The sequence below is a fragment of the Orbicella faveolata genome, unplaced genomic scaffold, assembly GCF_042242905.1.
Source record: "Orbicella faveolata isolate gen_17 unplaced genomic scaffold, um_ofav_v1 contig_2, whole genome shotgun sequence".
Lineage (NCBI taxonomy): Eukaryota > Metazoa > Cnidaria > Anthozoa > Scleractinia > Merulinidae > Orbicella > Orbicella faveolata.
This window is the reverse complement of record NW_028301547.1, coordinates 492,199-516,612: the sequence shown is the minus strand read 5'-3', so window position 1 is coordinate 516,612 and position 24,414 is coordinate 492,199. Positions and strand designations below refer to the sequence as shown.

The window sequence follows — 24,414 nt, the reverse complement described above, 5'->3', positions numbered from 1 at the left end:
CTGGAGAGCCAGCAGCCTGTTGAAAACCACCTACAGCACAGAAGTGGCAGCGAAACAGACAGGCCAGGGGTAGTGCAGTGATTCGCTGTAAATGGATGCTATCAGTATTCCAAGGAATGGCACAAAGGGTAGAGAGATTGTTTGTGCTCATTTACCAGACATTGAAGGCCATGCAAACATGTAAGTTAAGGTTTGTAGGGGGCATTGTACTCTTTTTTTTTTTTGGCATTTTTTAAAAACTATACGCACTGCAGCTGTTCCTAGTAGATGATGATTCTTTTCACCTCCCCATGAAGCTTGAATGTACCAGAAAGTAATATTTTGCAAAATAATTTTTATGAACGCAAAGACTGAAGAGGTACAAGAGTTTATAATGTAGTGTCGAGTGTTGAACATTACTAATTGCGAAACTAATGCAAAACATTAATAGGTTGTGAACAGGAAACATATCAGTTTGGTTAAGAATATGTAATAAAAAATAGAAAACATAAGAGTTATCAGACCACTCGAGGGCAATCTCTTATTTAGTGAGACTAATGTGGTAACTACATTCATATGTTAAAACGAAAAATACATTTGTAATAATATTAACATCTGTAAGCAATGTAATAATCTTCTAAGCGCTTGTGATTTGTTTCAGGTCCTGCATTCTGCTAAGAGGCAAATTCAAGGTCGAGAGTACCTAAAGAGTGAATAAAATAAAATGGATTTCACTTTCAAGACTGAATTTGTTTTGTATACTTTAAATAAATATATAATAAAACCTTGGGACATGTGGATGGATTGTGAATGCTCCCTTGACAGCCTGTCCAGGAATTATATTTTGATATTTTCGGGTAAATAACTTGTGAAAGTCAGCAATTATATGTAAGTTTTCATAATTTAAATGTGGAAATCAGACATGATATCTTTTAGCACAGTAACAAATAGATACAAGAAATATTTAAAATAAATACCAAAATGGAGAAATTTCAGATTTACAAAGAATATATTAACAGAATTTTTGACCATCCCTGCACCTGACAACACTAAAATTTTGGATACATTTTTTCTAGCTTAGTTTATTTTGTACAAAAAAAACAAGAATTTCTCACTCGTATGCGTTATTGAAAATTCTGTTTTAATGATGATTTCATTTCCTCGATTTAGCCAAAACGCATAACATTTTGGACATCTACAATTTATCTTTGCTAGCATATAAGAACACGCGCGTGCTGTCGATTTCGGCGCGATAATCCCTAGATAAGAGGAAAGCCTCAATTCTCATATCGATCATTTCTGTGCTTAGAAAAATGCAGAGTAAAGATGCTTACCGATTGTACGGTCTCTTTCCAAAGAATGGTAACAGCAGCTCGTCAAACGTGGCCCGCATTGCGTTCCGTGGTGCTTCCTTCGGTCCGAGGATAATCGTTATCTGGGCAGAATTGTCTGTGACATGGAACGCGAACACAAACTTTCTTTTTATTTTATAATTTGGACAGTAATTAACTCAATTCGAGATAAATATATACCTCCTGAAGGCCCGTATTCATGGCATTGGAAAGTATTCGCAACTCTCTATGTCCGCCATCTTGAATCTCTTGGTTTGTTGTGAAACACAACACTCCAACCAAAACACGCATTCTCATTGGTTGAAACGTGAGTTTCGTGACACCACAGATGTCCTAAATATCGGGATATTCCGGACTGGCATTTGTTTTTCTGGAGCGTCCAAATGATCATGACGCATGGTTCCTCCGTTACATACTAAAACGTAACTATTACACATTTAACAGGAAAAAAACATTCTCAATTAACACGAAATTCAGTAATATTTATGCTCTGTAATATTATACATTCATGACAAATGTCATTTTCACTTTGTTAACGAAAAGGTACACACTGTAACACGAATCTTTATGCAGTTTCAATAAATAAATGGGTATTAATGACAAGAACTTTATTCAGTAAAATTTACAAATCTTCACACATTCTAGTATAGTAGACTAAAATTCTGAAGAAACTAAAAATATCAGGAGATCCTAAAATACTAATTCACAAGCTCATGCCATCATCAACTTTCTAAAATTAGTGGACACAAGCCCGGTTAGCGTTTAAACGGCAGACTTTCATTATTATCATAAGTCTGCTTTTTGTTTCATTCACTTAAAACAAAACAAGACAAGAACAGAACAAACAACACAGGTGGGGGGGGGGGGGGCATGAACGACAAAGGACCAGTTTTTCACTGTTTTTCACTGTTTATAACTTCATGAAGACATGATTGATCATCGCAGTTATGCACAACTTGTGTGCACAACTGCGAGGATCGATCATGACTTCATATCTTTCTCCGCTGTTCAAATATATGATATTTCATATATTCACTTGTATGTGTTCATAACTTTGTTTTTCACTGTGTTTTGCACTGTTTTTCACTCAATGAACTAATAACTGGAAGACCCGCCAAAAGAAGAAAACGCAAGAAAGCAATTAAATAACTTTGTCCCACGAGTGCGAACGACTTCGCAGCCTCACAAGTGAGTGACAGCCGACTTGACACATCTCACTGACAATCGTATAACAAAGCCTAGTATTATCAAACTTGATCCGCAGTTTCCTCGATACGAAGTAATTTGAAAATGGAACACTTGTATCACATGTACATACGATAGCCCACGCCAAGATTCCGAGAGCTTTTCAATCGCAATAAATATATATTTTTTAAATGTGTCACTTGAAGTTTTGCGACTAACGCCTGTGGCTTCGGATCCCAAATAAAACAATGACGTGGCATTTAAAAGTGCTCATTGACAAAGAGGACAGAAAACCAAAAACATAGACGTCTTCGAAAAAAAGCGGAACCTGGGGTAACCAGCTTGGATAAACTCGGGCCATACGTGAATCCCGGATAGAATCAAAGCAGAGACCGTCGATTTTACAGGAGGCGAAAATATTTTCACCTACACAAGCTGCCTTCTTGATAGCGTTGTTTAATTAAACAATTAGAAATGTTGATTAGAAGCTTGTGTTTTATAGGACAGCTTTTCTAAGGAAATGATGAGACGGCATTGGAGAGTTAAGCAGAATGTTTGCAGTAATAACAGCAACACACAACACACAGCGATGTAACGATGCTAGCAGGCCGCCATAACAGCAAAAAAACATTAGCTTGTTTCATACAGTCAGAAAACAGTGGTACATCCTTTAATGTTGCTCTATTAGCACTGCTGCACCTTGCAACTGCGTTATTTTCAAACATTTGGAACTATAGACTACATCAGAGTCGGTTCAGACATTCAGAAATTTTAAAGACAAAGAAAACACATGCACACATAGAGAGCATTAAGACACCAGTTTTATTTGTTTTTTTCTCAAAACGCTTAGTTACCGGATAACATCTCTGCGAATCGTTGATAACGTCCTACCAAGTCCACGTTGAAAACATTACATCATGCACCTTTGCATGAACACTTCCTGTGGTTGTAAAGAAAACCTTGCTAATAAACGGTGCTAGACTCGTTTCATAAAGATATCCGCTGACCTGAAAGAGTTGGGGTTTGGCAGCAACCCTCAATGCGGTGGCCTCATGGTTAGTGCGCTCGTCTCCGGATCGAGCGGTCCGGGTTCGAGCCCTGGCCGGGGACATTGTATTGTGTTCTTGGGCAAGACACTTTACTCTCACAGTGCCTCTCTCCACCCAGGTGTATAAATGGGTACCGGCGAAAATGCTGGGGGTAACCCTGCGATGGACTAGCATCCCATCCAGGGGGGAGTAGAAATACTCCTAGTCGCTTCATGCTACAGAAACCGGGATAAGCTCCGGCCTGATGGGCCACTTGGCTCGCATGCAGACTTTACTTACTACTTTACCTCAATAACTTCACCAGGTCATCTTGGGCGATTTTATATTTTGTAACGAATAACCGGCTGCACCTGTGCGACAAAAGTGATGTGAGATCTTTTCTTATGGTGAACAATCGCTCTACAGCAAAATATACAGTTAGAAAGAAAAAAAAAACAGAGATAATTTGTATTGGGACATCAGCCATCTTCCTCTACCTTCCATTACGTCCTTGTGTTGAGCTGGGGACTAAGTACCTTTCTTGGTCACTGTTACATTTCGGAGAGTTGAATGACATCGCAGGACGTTGCTAAGTGACATATCATTTTCTATTTTGACCGGAAACTTTCTAGCTTAAGGCCTGGACATGAACTGGACGAAAGGCCTTGAATTATGGCCTCAAATTCCGAGTAATACTCTCAAGAACGATCGGTCAATCAGAACATATTTGCTAACATTTTATTTCTGCAAGTTCACATTTCAGTTGGGTACATTGACCAACAAAGGCTAATCTGTGTCTACTCAGGATTCTGTCTTGAATATTCCGTTCGAGGGTTGGTAAAGGTTCAAACTGGCGGAGAACAGGAATTTTGTAGGGTGTTTGGCTTCCGAAACTCTTTAAAATGGATATGTTGGGAGATGCAATATGGCGAATTTTAAGTCACCACAGTGAGTCGGGTGTTAACAAAACAGTAACACCAAGATAATTTATTTATTTATTTCTTTTAAAACTGCACTGATCGCAACTTTTCTTGGCTGGAGACGCGGAATGGAGTTGCTTTACCTGATAAATACAATAAATAAACGGTTGATTTGCAAGATGTTATGAAAGCAACAAATTATCATAAATACAATTATAATTTATATGATCACAAGGAAAGGAAACGATACCTTTAAACAGCGCCTAAACTAGAGTAAAATCAAGACCTGTTTAGAGTTAGATACAGCAGCACGATGTGTTAATATTTAAAATCTGCTATGAATTTCCGGAGTAATTACCTCAAGAGACAAATATCTATTCAGGCTACATTTGCATAACTGGTACCTGTACTAAAGGGCCGGAAAAATTTAAGGCATCGATATATTATTAACACAACGTGAAACCTACAATGAATAAACATCTCTCAAAAGGATCTGAGCGCAAAAGCACTGTACCGGTGTGCAAAGCACGTGAAACACGCGCTTATTACGTCATTGAAGTGAGCTGTTCTCTTTAGTGTGATTGTTTGCTTTGTTATCCTCCGTGTGAGCTGCCAAAGCTGCTCGAATATTTTAAGTGCAATACTTAGAAGTTTTTTCTTTCTTCTACTCAAAAACTGGGGATTTAAGGATTAAGGATAAAACTAAGACACAGTTATCATACTTTCGGTACTGAAATACACACTGGGTGTTAAAATGGACCCGACACCAAAGAGAACTTTGATCTTTTTGAAAACAGTATTTCCAAAACCTCACTTGTTCTATACGTCTTGCAAAATGCAGAGAAATAGGTGAATGAACTATCACTGGCCAGGCATTCAAAATGCGATAGCACAGTGGGTAAAACTCTAATGATTGTTAAAGGGTCATGCTCACTGAGCAGTGTGCTCTCCTAGAGGAGGTTTTATCATTTCCTGTATCACAAGAACAGCCTGTTTAAAAGCCAAGAGGTGTGAGATTTAAGGAGGTAATAGGGCCTGTTTACAAGGAGGGGGGGTTACCCTAGCAAGCGGGTTAACCCTAGCTGGAGGGCAAAAGATAGCCAGGGTTTACAAGCAAAATTTCACAGGTAGGGTAACTCTACAACCCGGGCCAACTTAATGCGCGGTTACGCTCAAACGGTCTGGAAACAATAGAAAGTTAACCCGGGTGGGCGGGTTAACCCTACCCGGAGAGTTTACAAGGAAAAACGTTAACCCGCCTGCCAGGGTAACCCTAGCACGCAGATAGGGTACCCGCCTACCCGCCTACCCGGATAACCCTGGCTGCCTTGTAAACACGACGAAGAAAAAAAGAGGAAATGTTTGAGTGCCAGGGTAACCCGCTTGCTAGGGTAGCCCGCTTGCTAGGGTAACCCGTCTGCTAGGGTAACCCGCTTCCTAGGGTAACCCTCCCTCCTTGTAAACAGGCCCTTGCATCATATAAAAGACGATTCATTCGATTTTAACTTTATATCGAAGCAGCAAATCGTTTAACATCCCCTCTCAACATAACACCGGCTTGCAATCGCTTATACACGAAACAAAAACGAAACCGGAAACAGTTGGCATGTTCCACATGGAACTTTTAACTCATTTCGCTTTTCAAAGAGCAAAGGATCAGGTTAATTTGCACGACTCTGAAACAGATACGCCTGAACTACATACACAGAGGATGGTAAAGAAATTTGGTATCACTGGTCCATGAAAAAAAATCAGCCATGTAGACTGCAAACGAAAGTTAGGATCGTTCCCCTTTACTCTTCGATCGCACCCACTTGTCTATCCGAGAGAGTTACTGCTTGCTAAATATATCACACCTCATGTGGGCGTACATAGCCTTATACTTGGTATAAGGCTTTTATGCGGCCAGTACTAGCAAACAAGAGTCCTCTCCACCACCCTGAAGTGACAACCTACGTCAGCCTTAATGTACGCTTGTCGTGGATACATTCAGCCAGCACGTTCTAAAGAATGGACATTTAAGAAAAACTTCACTTCCTTGCACAAAAACTTCAGAATTCTTCAGCACCATTTAGCTTCAAGGTGAATAGAGTGCCCGTACTGAAGCAAATCTTTTCTTAAAATAAATTGAAACAGCATTCGAGTAATAGAGGTCAAACTTGGTATATCAATTATTTGGCCACGTGACTAGACGTTTCTATGATAACTGTGTTTTCAAAGGTTATTTTATCCAAATTTGGTGTGTATTTAAGGTCTAATTTCTGTTCTAGTTCGAGTTTGGATTCTTTACATTTCTTGTATCCTTATATTTTTCTCATGTTTTAAATCAATTCTGGAGTTATTTTGAAAATGTTTGAAACCTAAGATGGCGGACATTTTGGAATGTGGGCTGAGCGTCATTTCTGCGTTCTGTAATGTCATGACTGATGCGTGCTTATCGCTGAAGTAAATAAGCTTGGACCCTTTACACACCAAGTTTGATAACTATTGCTATAATAGTTTATATCCTATTTAATTACTATAGGATGAGCATTTAACGAGGGTAATAATGTTTCAAACAATATTTATAGTACTGAATTATTTTTTATTTTAGGTACCTGTAAGAACTTTTTTCTCTCTCTAAATTTTCTGTTGCCTTAATTTAAATCTAACTTTAAAATTATATTTAGAATGAACGTTGATGTAAGAGATTTACATAAAATCGCTGCTAAATTTTCACGTTTTGTCTCAATCGCGGCTACAGCTCTGACTCGAATGAACACAATAATAAGAACAAATTGATAACGAAACGCGAGGAAAATTGACAAGTCATGTCTTCGCCTAATACAGTAAAAGATGCGTGTATAGAAAAAACCATAACAAAATAAACATCGTAAAAAAATGTAGCAAACACTTTGTGAAAATTGTTATCGAAATATCAGCTACATTTGTAATGAGATCTGTCTGTAAGAGACGTGCACACTAAATTAATCAAAAATCTGCAGCAGCCACAAAGCTGGATTCAAGTTAAGTTAGTTTCCCATTTAGAAAAAAGTATCAAACAAAACCTTTTAGGAGAAACTATCACATTATTTTTTTCTATAGAACTAAGTTAGATAATGAATTAAGTTTCGATTATCTCCTCTTGTTGTTCTTTGTCAGTTTCATGAGTGTGTTCAAAAGCGCAGCATTTCTTTTCTTTTCGTCGTCTTTCAAGGCTAGCAGTCTTTCTTCTTCCTTTTGTAGAGAAGGAATCAAGTCTGACGCCCGTCTCAAAATAGTAATCTTGGCGGCGCGTTCAGCTTCCTCTAACGACGGAATGCTCTTTCGAAGAGACTGAAAACGATGTCGCAAATCGTTTCGCCGTTTCCGTTCCAGATCATTGTGGGAAATGCGTGCATTTCCATCTTCGTTTTCCTGCTCTGATGATTCACTGTTGTTTTTTCTCGACCGGAGTTTTCTTGGTGGTACATTTAAAGTTCCCCCTTCCTCGCGGGTGGTGTCTGATTTTAAACTGGTGGTCTTTTTTTCTGTTTTGTCCCCGGTTACGCTCACAACATCGATTTCGTCTTCGTCTGTCAACGAGAATAAAAAAACAAAATGAAAATATTGAATTGTAAACGACAGCTAGAACAAACTTGTTTGTGAACATGAAATGGCAATATACCATAGTTTAAGACGCTAACGAGAGACTGATATCCTTAACTGAGTTTATGGCACAGAACTTGCAAGGCAAAACATATTAAAGTACACAGCGAATTAACGATCCCACATAGATTCTTTGTGAACGTTTCATTATTGTTCGATGTTCTATTTCATGTAGGCAATGCAAGAATGCCACCTTGCATTGAAGAAGTCAGCGAAAAATATCACCCCATCCAACAGTGATTCCGCTATTTTTCTGTTCTTTACATCTCACTTTTAATTACAAGCAAGACAAAGGCATGAATTCTTTATTAACAGCAGGACACAATTTGCGTAAAGCTTAATAAAAGCCATATTTAAAAGTACTCGAATCAAAACAAGCAAATGATAACTAAATTAAATTCAACTAGCTAAAGAAGAAGTCTTCCGTTAATAAATGCGTAAAGCTTTACACTTGTCTGTGTGAAGTTAAAATGTGCCAATGTTAGACTTGATAGACGCGACAAAGATGACCCTGGACTGCGATAACAACATTTCGGACATCTAAAACCAAATTCTTTCGAGGCGGAAAAAACAAACAAACAAGTTCCTCGTGTCCATTGAACAATGAGAACTTACTCTCTAACGGATTACTTAGCTGGTGGTGATCTTTGTGAAATCTAAAACTATTGTCTGAACTTTAAAAAACTAACATAGCTTGCATTTAAGGTGTTCTTAGTTAACAAAATTGCGAAGGATTAATGGTTACCGTGCAAGTTTGAAAGCATAATCAACATAAGATCTGGTGGCACTTGACCAATAATTCGGATAACTGACCAACAGACCAAAACAGAAACGTAAAATTTTACACGTGAGCGAAATTACGCTTACCCGCAGATTTAAAAAACCGCCGATTTTGGCAAGTTGCTCACAGTTTAATGTAAGAGATTACAAGGTGATTGATTAACACATTTGGCTAGAGGAATACCTGTGTCTGACGGATTCTCCTGAATTGGTATATCAAAGACAACACCATCGTTTTCGAGTCTCTCGGCTAACATATCGTCGGCCTGATCGTGGCAGTGGCTCAACAAAGAAAACGAAAACAGCTCCTCAGGCTCCACAAACGTGTGGCTTATCGGCTGTTCAAAAAATATCGGAGTCGAAGACAAGCTGAACCTAGTTTCGAAATCCGTGGTAGAATCTGGCCTCCTGACACGATCACCACTCCACATTATGTCATTGAGGATGGCGGGAGATTTGGCGCGCATTCCAAACAGTTCCCGCGCAAATTCGAACGGAACGTCATCAACTTCGAGTTCATCGTCCGATATTTCCCTCGTCTCTCCCCAAGGACCCGAGGCCGCATGCCAGCGCATCTCCCTCGTTACCTCTTGACAGTTGCTGCAGCATTCCACTGGAGAAGTTGGCGGGGTAGGAAACGAAAATGCAGTCCACAAGCCTTGCGAGGCTGGAAATTCGAACTTGTCTTTAAAAGAAGCAAGAGGCGAAGAAGATGGTGGAGGGTCAAAGTGTGAAGAGCGATTCATCATCATCTTATCGCTTGGGTTAAGATGCATTCGAATCTGCTCATCCGGTTGCATGGTTTGTTCCAAATGAGTGGAGATTTAACGGACGCACGTGTATTTAAAAGACCTACAGGTAAACAATGCAAATTCAAATAACTTTCCATGGGCCAGCCCACTGCGGAAACAAAGCCATTTAAATGAGCGTCAGATGACTGTGCGCGTTCCAACAGAGAAGCAAGAAGTTTCGTGTAAGTCCAAAGAGATCAAAAGACCTCTGGCAAATTGCAAAAAAGAGAGAACCACAAAGTGGCTGGGCACAACCTTGGGCTGGATATTGACCTTAGCTCGCTAAAATCTGCTCAGATCTGAAATTAGTTTTAACTGGTGGAAGTGATTTACCATCAAAACACGAGGGAAAAGCGAGCACATAAAAAAGCACACTCCAGTGTTGAATTATGAAGGTGGCACCAGTTTCTTTGTTTCCGACAACGTCTCCATGGCCAGGGTTTAATTAGAACTCTTCACAATTTGACAAACGCGTGTTTATAGTTGGACCTGTCAAATTGATTCTCTCTTCCGTCCTAAAATGAGACAGGCACCTGATTCACCGCTCGTACTTAATAACCGACAGAGACACTACTAATAACTCAGAAAAGTTAAACCAAACTACAAACATTTCTCCACAAGACCCCATGTCACGAATGCAACACGAAATCAAGACGAATTTCCTTCACATAAACTGGCAACACCGAGGAATTGTACCATTTCTAACCAAATGATACGATTCTCTCGGCAACTGGAGTGGAGTGAAATACTCTCGAAGGTGCTTTAGTGTAATGTTTTTTTTTTTCACACATTACCATAAACCGTGTTTCTTTTGTTGTTTAAGAGGAAGAGGTGCAGGTGTGGAGCGCCGATAACATTGGTCACCAGCCGAGGACACATAAAGAACAGAACACATAAACACAAAACTAAAAGAATATCTTTTACTGAAGCTACATCTGAAGTAAATAATCTCCCAAGCTTAAGCGTTTACTTATTACTCAATGAATCCAATATCGGCGAGAAGGCATATACACTATTGTTTATATCGACAGTAGGTTCACTAAGGCAGCGCGTCACACAGCTCTGATGAAGCTCTGGAATTTACCTTCCCACACAACAGCGAATCTACCCTCATCAATTCAACAATTTGCATGAAACTTAATATTTAGAATATATTTTTTTGTTTAATCAACACTTGAATCAATGACCAAACGTTCTTGGAATTGTCCGCTGGCCGAAGCTCTAGAATTCCAGTACACTGCCGAACAAAGAGATGCGTGAATTCATTTGAAAAAAAAACAGAAAACTTCATTTACTGAATATAGTCTCAGAATTCATATTACAACATGCCCTTGGTTGTAAGCAAGAAAGTTTAAGTGCCGTTTATTGAGCACCTTCATCAAGTGTTGGTTATTAATGAACGAACGTTTAATAGCGAACATGAAATGAAAGCAATTTTTTTAGACGAAATAAACCGTGTAGCGCCCGCCTAGTACAAATTCTGACCAGTCAAAGCTGAAAATAAACATAATAACGATACAACGTAAACAGGAAGAACATTTTGACAGATTAAACACAACAAACGTTTCCCTAAACTAACACTTAACTCCAAACTTGAACACCTCAGTTCAACTGATATCCAGCGTGAAGTGCAGTTTTCAGCAGTTTGTCCTGCCAGCGCCTTGACAATCACCGATAAAGTGATTCTGCGAATCAGCCACTGGCGAGATCTTTTCTCGTTGTCTAGTTTCCGAGTTTCGAAGAATTCAAAGTTGTCTAACCTGAGGTCAAGGTAAAATTCTACACCAAAACAAAAAGTCATCAGACAGCTTGTTTCGTCGTTGGTTCGCTAAATCGCTTACTTCAACCACTGCTTAGAACTATTTACTGAAAAGAACGACAGAGTGAGTTTAACTTTGGCGCAGTAGTGACTTAAAGTCTTTCAGTTCTGCACTTATTTTTTGCTAGTATGAATAGAAAATTTATTTTTTAGAAAGCAGGCATACCACGACCAAAACGAACACAAAGCTAATGGAATCGCAGATTTAAATAATGACTTTAAGAAAACAATGTATACATATTACACAAAAGCACCCGCTTCAATTCCATCAATGCCGCCACAATATGTCAATAACCATTCTTTCTTTATTTTCACCGCATGCATGGAATGTGAGAAGTGAGAGCAGAAAACGTACTCATGATAAAGTGAAGCGTGCCGTGGAGAAAAGAACTAACGTCATAAATATGTTTCGCCCTTGTTTTTCGTTTTGGCAATCTCTCTCTTATACTTTGGCTTAAAGGCAGCAAATTTTTAGAAATTCAACGGCAAGATTTAGGCAAATTTGCCGCACTTTGATTTATCATCGTACTTAAACCTGGTGACATCGCCCACAGAACATTTGACTTCATTTTACCAGAGTGTCCTTTCTGTGAGTCATCATTTCTCTACCACCAACGTTATAGTGATAGTTTATCAGTTGAACTTACACCTTTTTGACCATCAGAAGACTTGAGCAGGTTTTTGCGGAATTTGTCAATTATATTAATAAAAATGAAAGGCTATAGGTTCATGTCAATTAGTTCTTGCCTCTGAAAATCGCTCTTTATTATTTACAGAAATTAGAACTGAAAATCATTGGAGAAACATTTGACCCGTTTTACCAAAATCCTGACAAGAAAACTGCGACATCCGTGCAGGCAACTCATCCAAGGTTACTGATCGAGTGAACCCGATTATTTGTTATATTTAATGTAAAATCTTCGTTTCAATTAATGACATGACCATGATTATGATAAGACGCGCACATCATAACGTAATGTCGCGCCACCTCTCTTGAAACCATATTTCATTTGGTTTTAACCACGAAAACTGCTAGTAATTGCTAATTAAAAAATCAAGTGGACATAACCGGAAATATGTCAGTTTTCATAAAGTTCGTAAAGACATCGTTTGAATCATGAACTCGCAAAATTGAACACAAAGCTTAAGTAATCTTGTCGTCTGGGAGTTTATTCTCCTCTGTGTCTGTGTACAAACGAGGTCTTTTTCAGGTGCAAATTTTTCCAATTCGACATAACCCTTATCACGAGAGGTACTTAAAAAGCCACAGGCACGAGGAAAGCGTGCGATGAACAACTAATTAAAGGCTTTTTAATGGCACTGGTATCAAAAATTGGCGCAAAACAACGTGTTGCTGGTGGCGTGAATTAACTGAGTACGTGGGAATTCATTTAGAACTCCAATGCACGAAAATTAGTTCCCTCAATTAATGTGATATCTAACAAGGATAATGCATTCTCAAGGCTGCTGGTCCATACTGCCTGGCGAAACTGAGCTATTTCGGTCACTTCACTGGGAATATTGTTACTCTTTCGGAATCGCTAGTCCATCCCAGGTTAACCCCAAGCATCTTGTCAGCTATCGCTGGCAGAAGACTGGTAACTTTTGAGGCTCGGGGATACGATATGAAACGATACGAAAAGATACGATACGAAACGATACGATAACTTTATTTATACACGATATTTCTATTAGTCTTTTTATGATAATCAACTAGCTACCTACCTTCCTTACTACAATCAAAGAATAAAAATTCCAAAAGAAAAAAAAACCCTGCTTTTAGGAGGCCAGGTAGAAAAAATTTACTTATACTTGTTCCACAACTGAGTTCCAGTGTACGAAAAATGTCTCTTCAGATAATCAGTGCGAGGTTGTGGAAGAACTAACCCGTTTAAACGATAAGCACTTGCACTGTCGGGGAATAGAAGCAAGTCGTGCAACGAAGTTAACAAAACATTACAACGTGTGCGGTAATACATTCAGACCGTGTACATTTTCAGATACGCACAAGCCGCACAGCCAGACAACCTGTCCTCTTTTGCCTAATTTTTGATCAGAGGCGAAGCAATTAGTCGCCGTTATTCAAAATAGGAAGTTTCGACCTCCCTGATACGCCTTCCAGTAAGGTCGCCGGAAACTTAAATTCAAGACGTCACTCAGCTTAACTCAAGAAACATCAAAACGAGATAAAATAGACTCAGTATGAATTACTTAAATAGACGGGACAGAAGGGAAAATCGCCGCCCGCTTCACTAAGTTGTTCCACAAGGTTCGTAATTAATTTAACAATAATACTGCTGTCTTGAGAAGTGTTCCAGCTTAGCCGATAAGCACCAGATACTTGGCAGCACAGCACGGAAGTTTCACAAGTCAAAGTCAAGTTTTATCAACAAATGACAAGGTTGGAAGGTTAAAATACGACGTAAAAAAACAATAATAACAAAGAAAAAGAAACAAATGTGTGAAACACGCTAGGGATTAGCGAAGCAGGTGAAAATTTCGCCATATTTTTGTCAAGTAACTTTCACGATCTTCTAATGTTTTAATTATTTTCCACCAGACCAGGCCTAAGCGATAAAACGTAATACACTGTCTCTTCATTGGCAGTTAGTTAGCTGGTGAAAAAATAATCTCTTTAACGTTTTGCATTGAATTTACAAAACGAAACAGCTAAAATAATGTGCAAGTAACACATGCGGGGTGCTGTTGCCGTGACAACATCTGTCTTCTCCTTACTGTTCAGCACAGATTTCTTTCGACGTTGATTCTGAGAATTTGGTAGCAGATCAAGACACATCCCCTGGATGAACATGATTTATTTTTTTATTCTCCACACCTTTCTTCTTGACAAGACATGCATGTACACGGCAATTGATCATTAAAGATTAAAGTACTGTATAGATTACTAAATGAAATAATACTCCAAGATTGTAAAAATAACACGTCAAAAAGCTAACGACTGATTATCTTTAAAGAAAATAAAAATTCAAACTTAAAAGAAAAAAATATTCATTGATAGTATCAAATCTAACTCGTACAATAAGCGAACAAAAAAAACACTATTGCATTTGTAGAAAATCAAAACTTGCTAAGATTAAGCTTGACTTCTCCAACCCCGATGAGCAAAGAAAAATTGTAAATGATAATTTGACATAACTGTTAAAACGACGACTTTTAGTAGACGAATGAAGCAACTGTCAAATCATCAACAGCCATAAAAACACCAAAAGCACTGTAAATTCTTCATTACTCTGCAGTACTGCTTCTTCTTGTAGAGAATCTCGACTGGCGCAAAAGCGGAGAAAATACCTATGAACATGGCTGCTTTTGAATGTGAGAAAACTTTTATCAACTTTATCGAACAGTCGGTCGATTGACTAACACTTTCCCGAAGTTATCGTCTGCAGTTTGTCTAACAATTCTATGTTCCTAATCCTTTCTGCTCGTTTCTTCTTTTCCAGTTCAATTGACTCCTGCTCTAGCTTCCCGATATACTGAAGGGCCTTTTGCAGAATGACAATTTTCGAAGCTTTCCCGTTGTCCCCCAATTCAGGCATTGACAGTCTGAGATTCTCAAAGCGTGTTTTCATGTTAGTTCTCCTCTGCTTTTCCATATCGTTGTGGAAGTCACGTATATCGGGGCCAATTTTATGTGATCTTTCGGTCTTGGCTGATCTTGTTCTACGACTGTTTTTGGCTTTACCACATGTTCTTGTCAAGCGCGGCGAATTCTCGTTATCAATGCTCGTTGTTGCCTTGGATTTAAACTTGTCAATGTTTGAGTAGCATGACAGTTGTCTCGTTGGTTTAAAATTCCTCTCGCCAAAATTATCTGGCGCGCTGTAGAGACTGGCCTTTATTTCTGACGATGTACCCGTGCTACGATTAAAAACCACTGCATTGCCATGCTTAGACGGCGCCTTCCCGCATTCCAACTCAGGATTTCCAAAGCCAAGTTTTCTGGCACGGTTCTGAAAAAAGAAGCTGTTTGTTAAAGTTTCTTCCAGCGAAACGGGATTTATCGAGGAGAGATCGGCATCGAACGTCAAATTTGGCGGGAATTTGACGTGAAGTTCAGAATTTAGGGCGGTGTTAAACTCTAACGGTAAAGCGTAGGTAAAAGTTTGAACAACTGGTCGCTGCATGGAAACTTCAGCCGTATCCACCGCCTCGGGGTGACAAATGTTTGTTAAAGACTTCTGAAAATTAAAGTTATTTTCTACCGACGTAGCAGTTGGAGGTAAAATCTGCTTTTCAGCCATCTCCGATGGACCACAGCTGTTCTGTGAACAATGTTCTTCTTTACTTGTATTGTAATCTTTCCCGTGTGTTAAACTGCGCGTATCAAAAAGGTCCTGTTTCTTACATGTTTCAGACGTCAATTCCAACATATTGGCGGAAACATCAAACTGTACTTGGCTTCCGTAAGGTAACGACAACACGCTAAAATTACCAAATGATTCTAAACTATGCTGGACCTCCGTTGTCGAGATGGAAATGTGAGAACTGTCTGACTGATGTAACAAGCCACGTTCTGATTTGTCATCGGCCAAGAATTCACCCGAAGTTGCTGGGAATTTGAATACTGTCGAGTCATCAGACAGTGTACTGTACAGGCGATCTACTGGAATTGGAGTTAGAACACAAGGAAAATAAATCTCTAATTCGTCCCTCTCAGAGTGCCGTCTTTTTGTAACAGAATTGTCACAATTTTGATCCTGGTGAGCGCGAGTGGATGTTTCGGATTCAGTGAGAAACGAAGCGGATGGAGTGCTCCTTTTATCCATGTCAACATGAAGTGTTTCCAAAATGTCATTGAAATCAGGAACAACTTGAACATCGTCTGTCGCGGAAGAACGAAAATTCCCGCCAAAAACGTTGCCATCCGTTTCATCGTGACCAAAACTCCCGCCAAAACTGCTTTCGCCGATCGACCATTCGTAAACACTTCCGTGCGATTCCAGCGAATTACGACTCAGCGAAAGACACGATGTACGGCCTTCGAAATTTCCGACGAGAGAATTTTGTTTCAAAATACTGTCACCGTTAAGGTTGGAAGAGCGACGATTGTCCAGTTTTGGAAAATCGAAAGTTCCTTCTGAAATCGTTTTCGAAGATTCCATGTTTTGCGAAAATGCTGATCTGTGTGTTTGATAATAAGTAGCTAGGGAAATGAAAGTCACCTTGCTGGAATGATGTTATTATGATGAAAACAGCTTTGGGGCAAATAAATGAAGACACATTTGCATTCGCCAAAATGATCCGAAACTGTCAAATTAAAACCATAACACTGGCATCACCGCCCACGCTTCCATTTCAGCAAAATGGCTCCCAACGTAGAAACAACACTAGATCTAATTAGTAAATGTTAAACACTTTAAAGTCAATGTAGAACTATCCATACTTGTGTAATGGCAAGGCCAATACATGCACAAATTTGCCACCAAATAATCTCCAGTATTTATTTTAAGCACACGCGTATTGCGCCATAGAAGTAACACGAAAACAAAGCGAAATAAACATTGGATTCCTTTCACCTGCAAATCATGTGATTCCGAACAGCTGTCAGGGTCACGTGATATTTTGAACAAGTATTTTCCACAGAAAACATATCGGCTAAATTAAATGGAAACAAGGCAAAATTTTCGCATGATGGAAATATTACGCATCACACGTTGGCAGGAACTATTAATAAGTGTTATCTATGTCAGCCTCATAAACCTGTTGATTCAGTGGCCTGCTTCAGAAAATATGTTTTAAAATTAAATTAAAAATGAACGCATAATTTTTAACCGTCGCATTTCTTTACAAAAGCAGATAACTGTACATGAAACACTCTCACTTTGTGTCTCACACAACAGAAAATCGGCCTGACAGACGGTTTTTTTTTTGTCTTTTTTTTGCCAGTCAATCTTTCAAAGGTCCGCAACGGTACGCCGCCGGTCTGAATTTGGTTAATTTAAAGAGTCGTTGCCACTTCAGTGGAAAATATTTCACTGGTCATCTGCGGTTCAGAATGACTGATTATTGAGAACAATTTCCGTTCCATTATTCCTGAAGTTAATTCCATCAGACTCCACTCAACTGACCGCTGTAAGGGTTTTCTTTTTAATCTTTGATAATCTTTGAGTAAAGCTCTTAAATCATAGGTACGTGTGTGTGTATGTGCAAAGAGCAGAAGAAAGATTTAATATCTTCAAAGTTCGCAATTTTTATTGAGGTCGCTGGCACTCGTACAAACAGCCGGCTTTTACTGAGCTTCTATCTTGAATTCTATGCAATAGAACCCCTACATATTCTGGAAATCGGTTGAATCGGAGTATTAAGAGTACTACCATGCAACAAAAATCTCTTCGTCGACCGACACTTTGCTCCGCTTTCACTTTCTTTAAGACAAAAATCATCACAACTGAAGGCTTTCAAAATGCTAACAATTCAATGTTTCCAACTTGAAGTACTTTTAGAAGTGTCTCAATATGTAGTTTCATCTCTATCGATAAGTGTACAGCGACTCCCACACATACTCCGTCTCGCATTAGTGGCGTGGTTAACAACATTTTCTACAGACACCCACACGCCGACCGAGCGTGACTCAACCCGGTGGTAACTTTCAAGCACCTCTTAAACCGGGAATTTGCCTTCCCCGCCCCTCTAACTACACACGACGTTACATCAACACCACTGTGACAGGTAAAGCCACAAAACGCCAAGATACCTCTAAATGTATACTACAGCTATAAGAAGAATTTGATACGAAAGGGAATAGATCATCAAGAATTAAGTAGCAAATAACATACACTCGACCGACTCTGATTGATCAAATGAAAAATAACTTTTTCCACCATTCACTGATCAGTAATTTAGTAAAAGGGTTAACGAATCTATAATACAGCTCAATCGAGGATTCTGATAATTATAGAATCTCGCACAACAAAACAAAACAACATCTTGTCCAACGCTCCTATTTAAGCCATTACTCATACATTAACATAACCACATATTTGACACATGCATACCTTTTTTGATACACAAGAGCAATTAGCATAAATCGTAATTGCTTTTTTATGTATCCTAGAGAAAACACGGTTCGTTTGGAATTCGCCTCTGAAGCGATTGAGTGCGTGCAATACAGCATTTATTTTCTTTGAGTCAACAAAGCGCAAACAAAACACGATATTTCTTTTATCCCACGACGAGTTACGAACTAAAAGCCGCACGTATGCAACAATTTTCCAACTACTTATTGCTTTTTAAAAAAAAAAACTATCAAATTACATATAGAAACAAAAAGTCGTTTCATTTACTGAGCTGGTTAATAACAGTAAAGAGCTAACTACAAAAAAAAAAATTAGACTAAAAAACAAACAGAGAAAGAACCCACTATTACAGTAAATTTAAGCATGGGCCTGATATCCAAATAACATGAAGTTCTTTTTCTTTGTGAAATAACGCGATATAATCTAAGTAACTGAACTGATGTTTTGCATAATTGTAAGACTCCGTTACCATGGTTATCATTAAACCAAAATAACGCACGATCAATTCACCTTCAGTCCTACAGAGACACGATAATACATTCATTCGAGCTAATTCAAACGATTCCTTAGTTCATACATGTGTATGTTCCATTTTTGGGACGACAGAAAACATATCCACTGCACGAATAAAAGTTTTCAGTCATAGTTACATGAACGTGTAGCCCCTGCAAACGGATTTTCGACTACTACTTTTGCAGCTTTCACACGCTAAGGAATACCTGGTTGGACGTTATAAGAAAAACAACGAATGCTAACCAAATGGCATTTTCTTTGATACCTACAAACGCTGCAGAATGCATTGTACAGTTTTTCCCATATATTTCAAGGGAATACAACAGGTTTCGGTGATGTTTAATACATTGAATATATCAAATGTCAAAAAGTACAAATGTTGTTTATAGTGGTCAGTGCGCTCAGCAATACCTAACTGGTTCTCAGGCATGCCACTAAAACTGAAAGAAACAAATATATCAAGTAAACATAATAGGCTTACCAATCCAATCTGGCGGGAGGCAGACCAGTTGGCTATTTACAAGCAAGACCGAGGAGTTGAACTAGGGTCTACCAAGAAACAACTGTAGTTAGGTGGTCAGAGCGGGACTTGAACCTGCAATCTCCAGATTTCAAGTCTGGTCCCCTGACCACTTAGCAATGCTGCCTCCATCTATATAACACCAAAAGGTTCATAAAAAAATGTTTCATTTTCATCCACCAGCACTAAATGGTGAATTTCGGCTTGTGAGCAAAGAAATGACACATTTTTTTTTTTCATGAACCAACCAAAAATAAAAATAAATGAATGAATGAATGAGTGAATAACATACAATTCAGCCATTTGAACCTAGCATTTTTGCCCAAAACCTAGAGGCTTGGTTCCCTAGCAGCCACCCCTGACTGAGACTCTATCAGTGGTTGGTGTTTAATCATGTAAGATGTTATAAAAAGACATGCATCCTCAAAGCAACTATAAATCACAAGCTTGATAGTTAAATTAATTACAACACCTACCTTGTACTTCTCAAATCCATTGACATTTTATTGATATTAATTGTCCACAATTAGTAGAACGGTGTTTCCTCTTGGCTGGCTAAATTTGGACACATTCATAAAGTTTTGTGATTGACTGATTGATTGATTGACTGATTGATTGATTGATTGATTGATTGATTGGTTGGTTGGTTCATTAAGTTTAAAAAATGGAATTCATAATCTTGAGGGTAGTTTGGATATCTGATCTTAATCAGCATGGATTTTTACAAATTCTTGTGGATAGCATCATTTTGCTTTCATTAATATGAATGACAATTAATTGGTCAGGAGTTGTTTAGTTAAGTTGTTTACAGATTGCAATTAACTCACCTTCTTCCATGGTTAACTGTCTGTTTACACAAATACAGTCATTTCATCTTTCCAACTTCTAAATTTACTACAAGTCACCTGTTCTTATTGAGCAAGCTTTGAGTCCCTTAAAATTCAACAAAAAATACTTTCAAAATCTTTGTTCTTCTTCTACTCTCACCTGGTTAATACTTAGCTCTTATTAACCAAGCAGGAGATCTGTATGGGAGAATCTTGACTGAGGTCATGAGTACAAACAAGAAAAATTTAATTTGTTCAATGAAACTGGTTTGTATTAGCCAACATTTTGCTTGTGAGGGGCGATGAGCTGAACTTAATTCTGCCAAAGTTTGCTCATCCTCTTTACTTTCATTTTCTTATTAGGCTTTTTGGCACTTCCACTAATATTTTTAGAAGAAAATAGTCAACATTTTGGTATTTTAGTTTGAAACTTTTTCACCGCAAAATGTCACCAGTCTAGATGCTGGTCTAGATGGGAAAATCTAGACCGTGGTCAATATAGATTTCAGCCAATCAAATTTGTGAATTCAGTAGTGCCCAGTTCTTGTGAGACACAACCATATAACAAAAATGTATATCAATTACTTATGAAAGCAAAAAGGCTGCAGTCCCATCCTCCACTGGCATAATTTCATATTTTGTAAATGTCTAGGCCACGTGGAATGGGATTTGTAACTGTGCCGGAGTGGTGTGGGGGTGGGGGGTGGGTGGGTGGGCAGGGGTGAGAGGACAAGATTACCAAAAATTAACTAAATATAAAATAGCTGAAATAAGAAACTATAAAATGAAAGAAATTAAAAATAACTCTACATCTTCACTGCATGTGACAAGCTTAAGACAAGTACTCAACACCAGTTGTTTCATTTAAATCAAACCTACAACTTGATTGGGAAGTTGTGGTTTGGTTTACTAATGACAACATTCTTTGTGGTTTTACTTCTAGAGTTAACCACTAATTGCCCACATGCAGGAGAAGAATCCTCTGGAAAAACCATATGATTGCTTTGCTAGCCTCTGAAATCATAGGCAGGTCACTGCTGACAGTTAATTATTAGAAAATGTTGCCAGTTGCTTTCCATCCCCTTATTTGGTTAGATATAAACAGTAGCTTCCGTTTGGCCCAAAAATAGGCTTGGATATTTTGTCTGCATACATTATCTGTACCGAGTCACACACATTGTTTTGAGAACATAGCTCAAGGAAAACTGTCAGCTTCCAGGAACAGATCCTGTCCAAAGACAAATATCTGAGGCTATTTTCACACTAAATAGAGGCTATTGTGTTTATTATCCTTCAAATCTTTTTCGCAACACATGCAGCTTTAAAAATCAGGGGTATTCTCCAGTTTTAGCTGAGGCATTTTCAGTCACCTGGCATGTTTAGACCAGTTGTGTGCAAGCGAAAATATTTGATGGATCATAAGGACTGAAATAATTCAAATAACCAATCAAGAATGAGCCATGAGAAATGGTGATGACAACAACCACATTGCTGTACATCATCGACTGACAAACCACAACATTAACTGGGACTCTGCTCAATGCCCAACCTACAGTACAAACTATTTTCAATGACTGACTCTGGAAATTAAGTTCAGCTCATCGCTGTTCGCAAGCAAAATGTCAGCTAGTACAAACCAGTTACATAAACAAATTAAATTGTGCTTGTTTGCCACATAATAAATGTCTTATTAACTGAGCTTAGACGCTCTGTTTGGGAGAATCTTTACCTCAGTCGTATGTACAGACCTTGCTGCGTTTGGTCTGTACCTATGATCTCTGTCAAGATTCTCCCATATAGACCTCCTGCTCAGTTAATAAGAGCTAAGTCTTGACTGAGGTCTAGAGTACAGACCAAACGCAGTGAGGACTGTACACATGACTGAGGTCAAAATTCTCTACAAAATGTAACGGGTCTAGATCCCAGTCTAGATGGGAAAATCTAGCCAATCAAAATTTGTGAATGTGGTAGTTCCCAGTCCTTGTGAGACACAGCCAAATCCTCTATTAACCAAGCGTTAGGTCAAGATAGCGGAATGTTAGCCTAACTCACTTTCTTGTGTGTTTGTGGACTGCGAATCTGTCTCAGTCCCACCCAATTTTTCTGGGAGTACACCCCCAGGGTAGAGTATTTTCACATGATGTCACGGCAGCCATATTGGTGTACCAATGAAATGGTAGCCATGTTGGTGTCCAAAATCAGTCTTGTGGGTGTTGAACTCTTTTCTTAAGTGAATACTTTCTTTTGTTCCAGTAATTTTGCATGATTGTTGGCTCTGTTTTATTTGTACTATCAAGTTCATTTTATTATTTTGAGGTTTTATTTTATTTCAAATGATGCCTCTGAAAGGAGGAATTCCTTGCCCAGAATCTCCAACCTGCTCCCCAGGGGGGGGGGGGGGGGTAGACCGAAAACACTGACCCCTGGTTCGCGAAACCCCACTACAGACCAGGTCTGTGGACTACCTATGGACCGGTCAACGTACTACCAATACAGATCCCCTCTACGGACCACCCCCCAAAACAGAACAAAAATAATAAATAAATATTTCAGTTACGGGTTGTCAAATAGATAACTCGTGTCAGTGAAATTTCGAACATTACATTGTGCAAATGTAACAGACTTGGGTTCAGGCTCAGGCGCAATTTATATCATTACACATTGCCATTTCCTTTGCTGTGGCCATACAGTATATGAAAGACCAGGAAGCCTCCAGGAAGCCCCTGGGAAGCCTCGAAATTTGTGCTCTTTCCTCTCTGCCATTTTGTTCAGTCCGTTCTCCCGTGGGCTCGTTAACTCGTTCCAGGCTTCATAATTTGCTGAGCAAAATTACAGACACAAACAAGCTTAACAGCCTTAAAACACATCTTACATAGCCAGATGGAGCCACGAATGGAAGGTAAGAACTTTCCTTGTTTTTGCCATCAGCATCTCCTTACTCTGAAAACAGCTTTTAGGCATCTTTTTTTTTTTTTTGGGGGGGGGGGGGGGGAGTGTCAAAAACCCAAGTCTGTTACATTTGCACAGTTAACACTTGAAATGTCACCGACACAAGTAATCTATTAGACAACTCGTAAACGAAAATCTTAATTTATTATTTTTACACTATTTTGGGGTGGTCCATAGAGGGGGTCCATAGAAGTAGTCCATGGACCGGTCCGTAGGGTAGTTCGCGGTCCCGGTCCGTAGTGGGGCTCCGCGGACCGGGGGTCATTGTTTTCGGGTTACACCCCCCCCCCCCCCGGGGGGGTGGCCAAAAATTGCACATTGTAGATTTAACGTAAGTTCAGCAACAAAGCATACGGCATTCACAAAGCAAGGATTCTTGAGAGCACAATCAAACCACTTAAGGTATTTTCGTTGGAAAATGCCGGGCAAGGCTTAAAGTTCCCGCCGTTTTATGCACTGTTTGGAGACCACGTGCTGCAGACTGTCAACAATTTCTGCGCTGTTCAAAAGCAGAATGTTCAAAAGAGTAATTCGGTTGAGCTGATATCGTGGCTGCCCAATTACACTTCGTTTGTTTAGATAGTAAAGACTAAAGAACCAAAGTCATTGGTGTGTGAATTTTATAAGTCGCGAATCACAGACATCAACACGAAACTACAATGAACAACGAGGAATTGTCATCAGTAGACCGCGCCATGAGCTCATTTGCGTTCCACACTTACATTTAAAAATAACAAACACAGAAACGGAGAAATCCATGACGTACCTTTCTTGAGATGCGATTTACAGAAGGTATCACAAAATGAGTCCGAACAATTCAATGTCTTTCAGTTCGAGAACTGTTTTTATGGTCGTAGATTGAGTGCGGGGGGATTGAGTGCTGATCCATAGCGATGGCGTGACGCTGAAAAACGAACACGTACCAGGCGCGAAAATAATCGCGTTTGATTGGTTATTGGAAAGTGTGACAATCACAAGGCGAGCTTTTATGCTGCAAGGCAATTTTAAAAAAATACTGTACGTGGGAACATTTTGAGTGCGAACGTAAGCTACCATATGAATTGTGATTTATCACCTTGACCTCGGT

The 24,414-nt window shown here is 39.1% G+C and overlaps 2 protein-coding genes and 1 long non-coding RNA gene across 6 annotated transcripts; all 3 read right to left on the bottom strand.

Annotated features, from left to right (window-relative positions):
- Nucleotides 1-317: 317 nt before the first annotated feature.
- Nucleotides 318-1,877, bottom strand: LOC149111548 (uncharacterized). The gene is made up of 3 exons (XR_016207453.1): nucleotides 1,512-1,877; nucleotides 1,314-1,428; nucleotides 318-682 (listed from the first exon to the last, which is right to left on the bottom strand). It is a non-coding gene; the product is annotated as an uncharacterized LOC149111548 (long non-coding RNA).
- A 5,150-nt stretch (nucleotides 1,878-7,027) lies between these two features.
- On the bottom strand, nucleotides 7,028-14,202 carry LOC110042749 (uncharacterized). Its single transcript, XM_089289203.1, has 2 exons — nucleotides 9,056-14,202; nucleotides 7,028-8,018 (listed from the first exon to the last, which is right to left on the bottom strand). The coding sequence occupies exons 1-2, from the start codon at nucleotides 9,669-9,671 to the stop codon at nucleotides 7,579-7,581; spliced, it is 1,056 nt and encodes a 351-aa protein (XP_089145329.1). The 5' UTR covers nucleotides 9,672-14,202; the 3' UTR covers nucleotides 7,028-7,578.
- An 80-nt stretch (nucleotides 14,203-14,282) lies between these two features.
- Nucleotides 14,283-24,380, bottom strand: LOC110042746 (uncharacterized). 4 transcript variants are annotated; one of them, XM_089289201.1, is made up of 4 exons: nucleotides 24,094-24,380; nucleotides 20,379-20,484; nucleotides 20,028-20,106; nucleotides 14,283-19,471 (listed from the first exon to the last, which is right to left on the bottom strand). In XM_089289201.1, exon 4 carries the CDS (start codon nucleotides 16,602-16,604, stop codon nucleotides 14,859-14,861), a length of 1,746 nt encoding a protein of 581 aa, XP_089145327.1. In that variant the 5' UTR covers nucleotides 16,605-19,471; nucleotides 20,028-20,106; nucleotides 20,379-20,484; nucleotides 24,094-24,380; the 3' UTR covers nucleotides 14,283-14,858. The 4 variants fall into 4 exon arrangements, 2 of the variants coding, with proteins under 2 accessions (XP_089145327.1, XP_089145328.1); XR_016207098.1 differs by lacking the exon at nucleotides 14,283-19,471 and adding an exon at nucleotides 19,587-19,683 and having other exon boundaries at nucleotides 24,094-24,370; XM_089289202.1 differs by lacking the exon at nucleotides 20,028-20,106.
- Nucleotides 24,381-24,414: the final 34 nt, after the last annotated feature.

Excerpts from the sequence above, each read along its gene's own strand:
- LOC110042746 (XM_089289201.1), bottom strand. The coding sequence starts at position 16,604 with ATGGAATCTTCGAAAACGATTTCAGAAGGAACTTTCGATTTTCCAAAA.
- LOC110042749 (XM_089289203.1), bottom strand. The coding sequence starts at position 9,671 with ATGCAACCGGATGAGCAGATTCGAATGCATCTTAACCCAAGCGATAAG. Across the intron at positions 8,019-9,055 it reads GGAGAATCCGTCAGACACAG|ACGAAGACGAAATCGATGTT; the intron begins GTATTCCTCTAG and ends TCTCGTTGACAG.